A 12,813-nucleotide genomic window follows, 5' to 3' on the forward strand; every position below is an offset into this window, starting at 1 on the left:
AAAGGCATGTGTCCTTACCCAAGTATCTGTTCTTCCCAAGAGCAGATCACTGTGTACGGTTACAGGTAAAGGAGTACAAATAAGTATTTAGTGTGTAGAGCCAACTCACTAAAACCTCACTCTGCACAGTCAGAAATAAAATTTTATTTGTACAAGACTTGAATGGCATGGGAGGATACTGAGATTTTACAATGTACAAGTTACCTGATAGCTCGCTATGATGTCTTCACATAAACAGCCCAAATGCTTTTGGGAATCATGTATATGGATTTTATTTATGGATAGGGAAATGAAAGAAATTACTTCCCAAAGCAACTTTCATTTACATAATCAAAGAGGAAAAAAACCCTAGAAAAGTCATTTATGTGAACAGAATCATTGCTGTTCAATCAGATACAGTAATTGTTCTAATTATGAAATTAATTTACATTACCTGGATTTGGTTTTCCAGTTTGATATTGTCTTGAATTGAAAAACCTGAAATAATAAACATTAAGCACAGGTAAAAAGTCATGTTCATATTCTATAAGTTAACAGATTAGTTAACAATGCTGGCCATTAGGTTTTGTGCTGAAAATGTCTAGACCAGATCCTCAGCTACTATTGTGTGTATTTTATTGACAGATGGCTTGGTTAAAAGTCACTGCAAACTTCATGTCCCTATACAATTTCCTACTCTGATGTTATACTGTTCTTGATGACTCTTTGCTTGCTTCCTGTACTAGTTTATTTGGACCATACTTCACTTTTAGTAACCACTTAGAGAAATAAATCAGCCAGATAATTAATGACATTTCCTGGAAGGCAGCTGCTTTTCAGAATCTCTAGCAAATTTGCCACAGCCGTGATTATCCATGAATAATATGGATTAAAAATAGTCAAGCAAGCAAAAAAGTCAATGCAATAAAATCCAAGGAAGCCCTAACACAATTTGGTGCTCTACTCACTTAATTTGGAGACAAATTAGTGTTAAATTTTCACTTAGTTCTTGTTATAGTTAGCAGGAATGTATTCCTATTTGTTCATAAGATCTGTTCCAAGTAGATGTGGGGAGCATTTGATATTTTCTTAAATCTGACTTAATGAGCTTGCAGTATACAAGATATGATTAACAGTTTGCAGAACATTTAATTAACTTTTAACAAGTCTATGTAAAATACAGCAAAATAAAAAAATGAAGTATAGATGTCATAGATTGAGAGAAATCTATTAGATTATTTTAACTTTTGGAATTTACAAATAAAAAAGCTTACTCTTGAATTATTGGTGTAAGTTGAGTGCCGAGATCTTCACAGTGAAACCATTTTTCAAAGAGGACATTAGCTGATTCTCCAACATAGTATCTGAGAAATAAAAACATTAGTCAATCTTTTTATTAACTAACTGATGGGAGAGTTTGAAGAAAATAGCTACTTGATGTTTGTGAATGTGGAGTTACTATGTTACTCTTCAGCCTGCTGTACTTTACTCTGTCGTATTTTTTTTAGGGAGGCTCTGTATTCCTCTTATCCCCTTATCCCCTTACCCTTACCTGTGGGGGAGGTGCTTAAATGTCTATCTAGGCCCTGGTAGTTTTGCTGAGCAACCATGGGTAAATCACCACATCCCTTTAGCAAACTTTTAGGATTTAATCTTAGAAACTGAATTGGGCCATAACCCTTTGAGACTGCTCACTCTAACTTGTCAACTTGCTTATTGCCCATTCGTGGTTTGATTGAATACACAGTGGCCTCTTTGTAAAAATTTGGGTGGTTCTTCAGTTATGTAAGTTTGGGAAGTATTGTTTTGCTTGCTCCTTTGCAGAGGAATCTATTGCTTCTCTTGCTTTATTTTATGTATTAACAAATAAATAAATTGTGTTGAGGCCAACAGATCAAGCTTGCTGTAATCTATGGAACAGCAAATGTGAAATTTGCCTACAGATTCAGGAAGATATAACTTCATGGACAGGTGAGGAACATCACTCCAGTTCCAGTACATCACTCATACTGCATGTAATTTCAAAGAGGTCCTATGTCTCCTTGGAATTTGTGTTTCAAGAGGGAAAACAAGGCTCATCATTATATTGTGCATATGTGTGTATTTGTGTATTCCTCTCTGTGTTATGTATCCATATCAATATTGCCTAGAAACTTTTTACGACCTCCCCAGTTCCTCAAGTTTTGCAAAACAGGCTAGTTAGGTGGAAGAGTGACCGCTTCCAACATAGAAGAGGCTGCAATGTGAGCACAAATTTTGAGCGCCAGAAAATCTACTCAGAAGAGAGACGTTATAAATCTCTCAGTTGGGAAAAGGCTTTAGGAAGAATTCGCATCTTACTAGACACCAAAGAATCCAATCACAAAACTTAGATTTAAGCAGCTAGTTTTGAACTAGTCTGCCGCAGGATTAAGTTTAGCTGGTACCCTTTAGTGCATTTTTATGAACTATCTATATTTTTATATACAAAGCATGTAATTATTGAAACTCTGAAGCAGGCTCTTTATTCATCACATACAAAAATCAGCATTCTGAGGACTGATTTATGACTGATGCTTGTAGGAATGATAAATAACGGAATAGTAAAATGGTCTTTGTTGCAGCTGGCTAGGAGTGAGAGGTCTTACAAGAGCAGAGATTCTGGCTGTAGATCCCCATCTCTTCCAGGAGCACACAAAAAGCTCGTGTAGCCCCAAAAGTACAAAATGATTGTTCACTTCCGAAATTTTATGTGTCTTTACTCATTATGCCAGTAGGAAAACACAGATACTAAAAACCTGAAGTGCTTTATTTTCAGGTACTCAATTAGATATTTTCAATTAAGAGTGTGCTTTGTTAATACGACTAATTTTTCCACCTGAAACACATATGGTGGCTTTTAATTAGCTTAATATCTGTACAAGAGCATGGATATATTGGACTGCAAATCCCTAGATCTACCTGGGATCTTTAAAAGCCATTCAGCATCTTTCTAACTCATACCTTTACCTTCACAAATTTTATGTGCAAGACAGAAGGTTGTTTTTTTTTTCTGAATCACTAACCAAGTATTTCCAGTCCCAAATTTTAATAATGCAAGTGCTTGTGATTCACAGAACTGCTCTGAAAGAAAAAAGGGACAAATGCATAGAAGAACAATGTTTCAAATGAATTGAATTTGTCTTAGCTTGGAATCCATTCAAGTGACATTTTGAATGGGTACCTTTCTCAGTTTCTCATTTCTTTCTTTAGACTCTTTGTTTGACTATAAAACCATTTTTCCAGCTCTGCGTATTTGCTCTGTCTGTGGGTACTGTACGTGCTCTGACTGCTGACATGACCCATGCAAAGATCAAAACTGTAGGCAAAAAAATGCTATACTAAAGATATAACTGCAATTTTAAGCCTTTATAGATTACATGGATAGCTGTAAACTCACTTTGTTCAGCCCTATCCAGATAACACCAACAGAGTTTTTCTAACTCAGTTGTCACTGCTGTGACTTGCCTTCTTAGACTTAAAAATTCTGTATGACCACAGAATAAGGCTTAGTCCTGCTCCCACTAAAATAAAAAACTGCAACTCGTATTTATTTGAAGACATCATTCTCATAAGGAAATAAAAGCTAGGTGGAAGTGTATACAATGTAGAGGGGTTAGTGCTAAGAAAATTGACTTTTAACGTTCCACGCACTTGTGAAGAAAGCTCTTCTTCATCTTTTTGATTTTAGTACTTACACAGAAATCAATGTTCTGCTTGCAAGAATTGACACAGAAATATCTTTGATTTGTGTTGTTACAGAACTCTGAGATTTTTAAAATGTGAGGTGGTAGTGGTAGGCAGCGCATAGGCACGTAGCTATACCCGCAGCGTACATTTAAAGACATTTCAGCATGTTCCTTGTGTGACTAAACCAAATGCTAAATGAGCCCTGTGTTTATGTGCATATAGATAAATACATTTGCAGACAAAATTACTATAGAATTGCTGACATGAATCTGATAAATGATCAGGAAAATAAAATACAGTATTGTACTGAAATTATGAATCCTACTGGATTAGCCAACAACTTATACTTCACCTGAGCCCATCAATTTCTGTCTTTAATCTTTCCCTCTCAATCACAAGACCCACAGTATTTGCATATCGCTGAGGAGAATGAGGTATTCTAGCAGGTAGGAGAAACATCTGTTCAGACAAAGAAACGAGAAGGAATCCGTGTTAGATGGTCATTGTTCACTGAGTTGTCCCTCTTCTCTTCCTCCCCCAGAAGTCCTCTCTATGCTCTCCCACTCTTTCTCTCCTCCTCCTTAATACTGTGTAGCTCCTGCGTTGCTCCTGCGCAGCTGTGCCCGTGTTGGTATCACCAGCCAAGCAGATGCTGTTCCTAGCTCTCAGACCGGTGCTGTGCCCATGCTAGCGAATGGTTCAACAATTGGCCTTGGCTTTGCAGCAGTCATTGCTGCACAAGTAAAATCCATTGCTACTACTTTCACCGTCATTGCTAGACACAAGTAAAATCCAACCTGGAATCCAGAAATTTACTGGAATTTCTGAGGAACAGAAATAGAAATTAAAAGGAAGTTTGTTTCCAGCTCAAGATTTCTAAACTAATTTTCTGTGCATATTGCTCCAACAAAGCAAGCACTGGCTAATGAGGAATGTGATTCTCTCCAGAAATAGTTAATAAAGGTGAGGGGCCACTTACTCATGCAAGTGAGAGAAAGGGACTAAATGATGCTTGGTCGGGGGAAGACATCTACTAATGAAGTTTAAAAATCGTTTTCTAGCAGCAGTCTGAGTATGTAGGCAGGTGGTAAGTCTGCACTGTGTGTAAGCACTACCAATTTCTTACCTGAGTTTGGGAAAGTCATTGCAGTTTCTCTGTCTGGAAGGCAGCACTAATGATACTGCCTCGCTATGACTACTGCCAGTCAGGACGCTGCACGTTCCCTTTCGTTGATGTTTCTGGTACATGGCAAGATCTCAAATAAATGTACTTTTGTAGTGTGAAGTGTATTACCAGAATTGCAATGTTTATTGGTTTGAAGCCTTAGATTTGTTTCTGCATTGAAAAGGTCATATGCTTCTTTTACTGACATCAAACTAGCCAGTCTAGTGTATGCCCTTCCTTTTAAAAGCTAGCCTCATTACAGCTAATACTTAATCCTTTCCAAAGCTGAATGCAGTTCAAGCTAGTGACAGTAATAATCAGTGGCAGCAGTAGCACATCTAATACCTTGTAGTAACTTGTGCTCAAGTAAAATATCTAGCCAGACTCTTGTGAAGAGCATTGAAAGATGTTTTAGGAAGTCTTCCACTATAAGAAAAAATGTTTAAATATTAGAATGAATATAGCTGGATACATTTTTTGCATAAATTGCTGTTTTAAAAAGATTCTTGTGTTGTGAAGGCTAGCTGTGAGGACAAAACAAAAATGGCTGAAATAGCTCAAAAAGACTTTAAATTTTCTAAGTCCTAAGCAGTTTATCTAATGGAGTATGTGTGGAGAGAGCAGTATTTACCTGACAGCATGTTTTTTTTTTTTTTTTAAAAAAAAAAAAAAAAAAAAAAAAGCTGATTTGCTTGAAGTCACATTGCAGATTCTGTGCCATGGTGGAGAACAAGAACTCTTGCCAGTTTGTTCCTGACTCCCCATTTTTTTGTAAGGTGGTATCAGAAGCTGCAACGTCTATTTAGGTATTTCTGCCTATCACTGAAAGCTTAAACAGCCAGAGTGTATTGTAGTTTGGTCTTGGTGACATAGAATTTGCTGTACTGAATTCAAGACCTTATTCTTTTTTATCCTGATGCAATCTCTCACCCAGCAGTGACAAATCTGATTTTGAAATAATTCATAGAACACTCGTTTAACATACCTATGTACAAAAGTAACAGAAAAACATCCCTGTTTTACCTCTCCTTCTCGGATGACAACGTCTCTGGGGTTCCCATTTTCAATTATCTTCAAACACATATCTCCTTTCACTTGGTAAAACAACTGAAGGAACAAGAAAAGCGACATTAAAGCAACTGCTCCGAAACAGTCTATACAGCTTATATTTCCACCTCATATTTGGTATATGAAATTCACAAAGATATTTAATCTCTGACTGTAAACATTTACACAGATTTTCTTCTGACAATCTCAGTTGCTTTTGAAAATATTAATTATTTATTACCTCCATTATTTCCATACAGTTGAAAATCTATCCTGGAGGTCCCCAACTGCTTAAAGAGCTCTTCTGTGAACCCAGGGGAATTCCACTCTACTGTCTTTATTCCTAGGGAATACTCTCTGTAGAGCTGGGACTTTACAGCTGAGACATTCACTTATTGCACTGTACCTGAATTTTCATTTCTGTCATTTTCCTGTTCAGTTGTAGCAGGGTTTTTGCTGTTACTTTCAGTGAAATTAAATGTCATTTTTTTCAGCTAAGCTCCAAATATGCCCAGGGTTTTTGGGTGCATGTTTTCATTTTTAATGCATCTTTCCCATGTGAGAATTATTGTCCATATAGAAGCTAGTCCGCTTTATTTCTGTGGATATTTTTGAAGCCTTGCAACAGCTGCTCCTCTTCCTACCGTGTATGACACAGGATTATGGCCTAGGCGTACGTAAGGACAGAACCACTGAACTCATAATTCTTTCTTCAGCGACCTTTTCACAGACCTGTTATTTCCAGAGTATAATCCAAAAGCAGCTTTGTGGAGGCCCTCCGGTGCTCAGATCTAGCTGCCTGTTTCATGGCAGAACGCTGCTATTATCTGTAAGCAGGTCCCTTTTGGACTTGGAATAATGAGCACAATTTTTCTTGCTCAGTGTAAAACAGAGCAACAATACTTTAAAAAGTCAAATTTACTTTTCCTATTCTGCCACTCTCTGTCAAGCCTCTATATGCTTTCTATGTCCTGTTTGCCATATCTAGAAAGCAAGCAGATTAATTCATGTAATTGTTAATGCAGCTGAAATTGCCTAAGGTCTGATGAAAAACTAGAATGGTAATGAAAATTACTTTATTTATAGTCATTCACTACAATCTTAGCAAACTGGAAATAAAGCAGTGAACAAATATAAGGAGGGGAAGAAAAACAGCCCCAAATTTATACAAATCCTGAATCAAACTTTTTCCAACATTAAGAAAGCTTAATCATTTTTGAAATCAGAGTTATTTGCAAAGAAATTTTGAAGTAGTGATTGATACATGCCTCTGAGAACTCAAGGAACACCTTTACGAACACAAGAATAAATATACTGCCAAAGAAATGGAACAGTTGAGAGAACTGAAGATGATGTCCTGGGAAAAAGCTCATGCTGAGAGCTCTTACATGAGCGTAGAGGTTCATCTTGTGTCAGGGACATCACTGTGGATAAATATAACTCTTGTCCAGATGGCCACAGTGGCAGGCTATTTATTCTTCTTGCACTTCATTTTCCTGTGTTCTTTTCCTGTCGTTTCCTTTGGTGCTACAGAATGAATGACTGTATGAAATGCTATAGTAGCCCTCATTACAGCGTTCCTCAGGCAAGGCTGACTGCTCATTGTGCAACATAAAGCGATCCGAGTGGAGAATTGGTCTCCCTTTCCTTTCAGAGCTGTCTTATCTAAGAACATAAGACTCTGACACTGATCATCACACAGGCCAGTGGTAATAAGGCACCGGCAATGCGGAAATTGAAAGATCCTTTCTGAAGTACTGGGTTTTGTAGTGGTATATATACCCTATAACTACTGTAACTACTGAGATTGCTATTATTGAACACTTGCACAGGCACATTGATGAGGGAAAGGATGAGGATCTAACAACAGAGAGAGAATTTTATGCTGCTTGTGAACATGAATCACATGGATAAGCATCTTTCTTGTAATAAAAGACTGGAGGGGGAGGACCATTCAGCTCAGTAGTAAAGCTTCACAGTCATAAGGAAAGACTCTCAACGCGGAATACTGAATTAGAAGAATTGTTCTGCAGTTGGAAAGGAGGAGTGAGGTGGGCTGCAAATTGCCAATAAGTATTTTTCTGTCTGAATGTAAATACTTCACTGTAAATTACAGTCTATTGTTTCAAACTTTTTTTTTTGTAAAATGTCTGAGTGTTTTAGTAATCCATAAATTATCTGATATCACTGTGATGTACACAAGTGGCAGTAATTATTCAATCCACTGCTGTGCTTATATTATATTCTGAATTTTATTGAGAAAACTATCATCTGTTTAATGTCTTAGTGAGTTACAGTCCGTGCCCGCTTCATAGGACAGTCTAGTAATGCAGTATTCTATGGTCTTTTTACTGCAACATTATTTTTTTCTAAATGCTGGCTGAGCTTTGCATTCTGGGCAAATCTAACCTTTTCCTAAGTACCCCCCCCAAAAAACAGACCTGAGTAAGGAAGCACTGTGTGTGTGTGTATTTCTATACCTATATCTGTGTACCTAAATACATACATATACATGTGTGTGCGTGTGTAAAGCAGTGAGTAAAGTGAGTAAAGCAGTGGTAGTAGAGTTCACACCATCTGAAAATACAAGCTTAACTGGTCTCTTTTTACTGGGGATTTTTTAGTGGATTTGATATCCATTCTCCCTGATAGTACAGGAAATTGAGGAAATCTATGTAATGTTTTTACTCTGTTAGCATTTTGTTAACGACATAATGCTTCTTGCTACACGTAATAGACGTTAACCTTGCAGAAAACCCCACAATTTGTATATCACTACTGCCTAACAAGTCAAAATCAGACAGGATTTGTCTTTCTGGATGAAGTATGTGGCTGAAGGAAGAAATGAAGTTTGTGCAGAAGTTTTTTCATTCCTTTTATTATGAAATATGCTTATTTATAAATACTTTCTTTGACTTTTTACACTTCTTTCTTTACTTCCTTTCTCTTTCCCAGATTCTTGTCTTTCCTCTATTTCTTTCTTAGTATGCGGCACTTTCCTGTTACTATTACACTAAAACCTTCTCTTCCTCCTTATTAATTCTTACCTGACCTCTAAAAGTTATGTCACCTAGAAGTCACTCTTTATACAAAGCATAACATTTTAAAAATTGCTGATTGTTGAGTGCCTCCATTAAAAGCGGTAGATACACCCCTTAAAATTGAACTGAAAGCCCCTCAAGACTAGGAGAGTTTATTTTTTTGTCCCAGTTTCCTTAAATTCTCTGTATTCTAGGAGAATTGCATTCCCCTTCCTTGGTCTGCTTCACCCTTTATTCATTAGGCTTCAAACCAGATGACAGTATTGTATTAAGTGGCAGTGAAAGGCAGCATGGCCAGTGCTGAATCACTGTTAAGTCTGTAACGAGGTATTTCACCCAATTATGCAGATTCTAGCTCCTCCAGAAAAAAAGAGTGGTGATGCAGAAAGGTAGGAGTTCACTGTTCCCTTTAGTAGAAGAGTCACTGAGGTTGGTTGTCTTGGTCAGATCATTTCACCAGGGGAGCAGAAAGTACAGATACTGCCTTAAAAAGAGTAGTATCATCCCTGCCATATTAAGGCTGTGCCAGCTGTGTTAGTCTTTCATCCAGATATGTGGATCCTATGAGAGTAAAGAAGGAAGCATATAGAAATGAACTCAGCTTTTCTAACTGGTTATTTCAATTAAAATATAAGTCTGTTTTGATTTACGTGCAGCACTGTAGTATAGAACTTGCTAATTTAGAGACATCTTTGACATCAAACACTGACTGGATGTAATAGCCCAGAGCTCTGTGCTGGCTCTTGTGGCTGCAAGCTTGCATGGACCTCTAAAGACATCTGCAATTTGCAGTGTACTTTGAGTACTGCTTCTGAAAATGGAATTCGGGATTGCTTAGCCTCTTGCAGGATTTGGCTCTGAACTTGGCATATTGCTTGTCATTGGCTTGTACTGCCTGTCAGATTGTTAAGCACTAAATTAATTTGCAGAGCAAATCAAGTTCTGATGTGGGAGTGGAGTTTGGGTATTCTCTATACTTCACTGGTAACTGATCTGTATGAGCACAGAAAAACAATTTTCTTCTTTCTCATCAAAAGCTTTTTTAGCCATCAGAAGTCTGGAAGGTAAGCTGATGAGAAAGGCAGAGAAAAATGGTGGTAGTGGGGGAGGGTGTTTTGTTTTTTTTTCTGCTCATTTACCTCCGTCACTTGTGAAACTTAGGTAAGACTCATCTCAAGAATTTTATGCCGTGAACTTACAAAGTTCTAAAGATGTGATCTCCTTCTGATGTGAAAGGATCACCACTCTTGTTGTTCTGTAATGGATTCTTTGCTTTTTAGTAAGAATATTTTAAGGGTTTTCACAAATTTTTGTGGGTTTTTGTGTTTTTAAAAATGCAAAGGAGCAAAAAGGTTTTCTCTTGCTTTGCTGAATGTTTCACTTTTTTAGCTGGGAGATCAGCACTATAATACCTCCTACTGGAATGCTCACCCTGTCTCTTCTCTCCCTGGCTTCTTTGACATCCAAGGTCCCTGTACAATATAAAAGGACAATTAAGTTGCTAAGGTAGAGTCTGTCAAAGCATATTGAATAGGGAGCAGCAGCATAAGCTAGAGGAGAAGGTTAGGCTCCATCTAAGCTGGTGATTTGTCAGAAATTGGAGCCAAGTCCCGCTTGTGGTATGTATGAGATGAAGGGAGAGAAAGAGAAATCAAAGCTCATGCTAGAAAACTTAGATCATCTGTGGCAGATGTGACTTCAAATATGTATCATGTTTCAGAACAAGACTTTAATTATAGCTCAAGCAGACATGTGGAACATACATACATACAATGTAGATAAGATGAGAGAAGCTGAAGGGATTGGCCAAGGTAATCAGAGGAGAGGGAACTTCTGTTTTGAGAATCCTCTTTAGGACTCTAGAATAAGGTGTCTTGCCTATGCTACTGTGTCAGTACTTCGGTGGCTCTATGTACATCCATAGGAAACAACCTAGGTGCTGGGAGCAGAAACTTAGGGTAAAATCTATACGGCACAATAACAAGCAGGGCTTATAAACCCTAGTGGAATATTGTGCTAATGCAAATGTGTTACAGGTGGCAGATTAAGAGCTGTTTTGAATTCTCTGCGTGGAACTGCACTGTTTTATGTAGACTCAGCATCAGGTGTGAAGAGAACAGAAGCTGTCAAGAAATTAAAGGCAGTAATTTGAAATTTGTTATGTTTAAATGATGGACTGAAGTGGGTAAAGAGACAGGAGCCCTAATTACTTTTGTGATCCTAAATTTAGAGGAAAGTGTATCTCATCATTCCCTAAAAGCAGCCCATGCAATGCAATAAATAAAATTTGAAATCATTTTTACTGTTGTTAGGCTGTGATATGATCACAGTGTTTATCTGCCATTAATTCTCCCCAAGACAAATCAGCCCCTTCAGTATTCACTTTAGGCATTTCTGGGAAGTTATATGATGAATTTATAAGATAGAAGACTATAGTTTTTTCCCCATTCAGGCTTCATAAGTAAGCTAAAATGCTAGTAAATATACCATGAAGTCTATGAGCCTTAACTACTCTTGTCAAAAATGTTTTGGCATGATGAAAAGATCAAGAGACAAAGGTATGTCCAGGACTGTTCCCTGGTACCTAGAATATACCTACATGGGGCTGAGCATCATCTCAGGTCTGCCACAAATTAACTCTGCCATAGACAGCTTTTATAAATAAGAAAGTTATCTCATGAAAAACAGTATCCCAAGCATATGAGACAGTAATTCTGTGCAGAGGGATGGCAAACAAGGAGTGCTGAACAGAAAATGAGAAAGGGAGAAAATGTCAAGTTAAATACTTAGGAAACTCCTGCTCGCTGAGAGCAGGAAAAAAAATTGTTCGAAACTAGCCACTGTTTTGGTCTAAATAAAATGTTTTGCAGACACTCCTCAAAAGGCTTGAAGAGCTTTGAAATTTAATCTCAATTTTTTTTTCATATTTAAGCAATCAGAACTGATCTTCCCAATACACCTGCACTTTAAAGGCTCCAGCAGGGAACACTTTGGGAATGGGAATACCTTCCTAAGTCCTCAGCTCTACAAGTGAACCCGTTGCTGCTGCAAACTGCAGACTGACAAGCACTAGGTTAGTTGTGCTACAAGAGACATGATAAGCTGTGTGTCCTCACAGGCTTGAAAAAAATGATTGAACAGATATAAACAATCCTAAAATTAATTTGCTTTTCCGAAACATCTTTTTTTTTTTTATTTTTTTTTTCCCTCCTTTCAAAACAATACTGGTAGGATACCAGCAACTAAATTTGCAAAAGGATTGTGGGCCTTCATGATCTGGCTTATTACAGAATTCCTATATTTGTGGCTTCAAATGATCACTTAGAACTATAAATGACTTTCTGCCTGCCAAAAGAATGAGCTGAATGTCAATATACATAGATATACTCTTTAGAAGTCCCTGCTTGAAAATTAAACTTCTCATGGAAAGTGTCCTGTTTTTTGTACCAAAGCTGAGATTCATTATGACAGTAATACAAATTTGCTAGGAAAGCTAATTGAGAATAAACTGAAGAACATGAAAACTACACAGTAATAGCTGGCTGTTGCACTGAAGATAAACAGTTACCAGTGATTAATGAGTAGAAAATGCTTGCTATATGCCAAACAAGATCATGTCAGTGACCTAGAAGTTTCAGTTATCGAGAAATGTGTCGATACACAAAAAAGGAATAAATACTGAATTTGGTAAGGCCTGCAACTGAACAGCTTGTACATGAAATACCTTAAATTATTGCAAAAGTTACCATCTTATTTGTTCTTATTAAAGAAATATCAAGCAGAAAATACATTCTGTCATTTTAATTTTAGTAGTTCTGAAAACAAACTTCATTGTAGATAGATTCATTATAAGAGAGGACAGACTATAGAGGG

At 37.2% G+C, this 12,813-nt stretch overlaps 1 protein-coding gene across 1 annotated transcript in view; it reads right to left on the reverse strand.

The window, feature by feature from the left end:
- HAAO (3-hydroxyanthranilate 3,4-dioxygenase) overlaps positions 1-12,813 on the reverse strand; it is a 35,834-nt gene that overhangs the window by 16,688 nt on the left and 6,333 nt on the right. Inside the window, exons 3-6 of the mRNA XM_062571304.1 lie at positions 5,876-5,959; positions 4,040-4,146; positions 1,254-1,343; positions 434-477 (exon numbers count right to left, since the gene is read on the reverse strand). Coding sequence (XP_062427288.1) covers positions 434-477; positions 1,254-1,343; positions 4,040-4,146; positions 5,876-5,959 — 325 coding nt within the window. The remainder of the gene's footprint in view (positions 1-433; positions 478-1,253; positions 1,344-4,039; positions 4,147-5,875; positions 5,960-12,813) is intronic.

The sequence above is a fragment of the Rhea pennata genome, chromosome 3 (assembly GCF_028389875.1).
Source record: "Rhea pennata isolate bPtePen1 chromosome 3, bPtePen1.pri, whole genome shotgun sequence".
Taxonomy (NCBI): domain Eukaryota; kingdom Metazoa; phylum Chordata; class Aves; order Rheiformes; family Rheidae; genus Rhea; species Rhea pennata.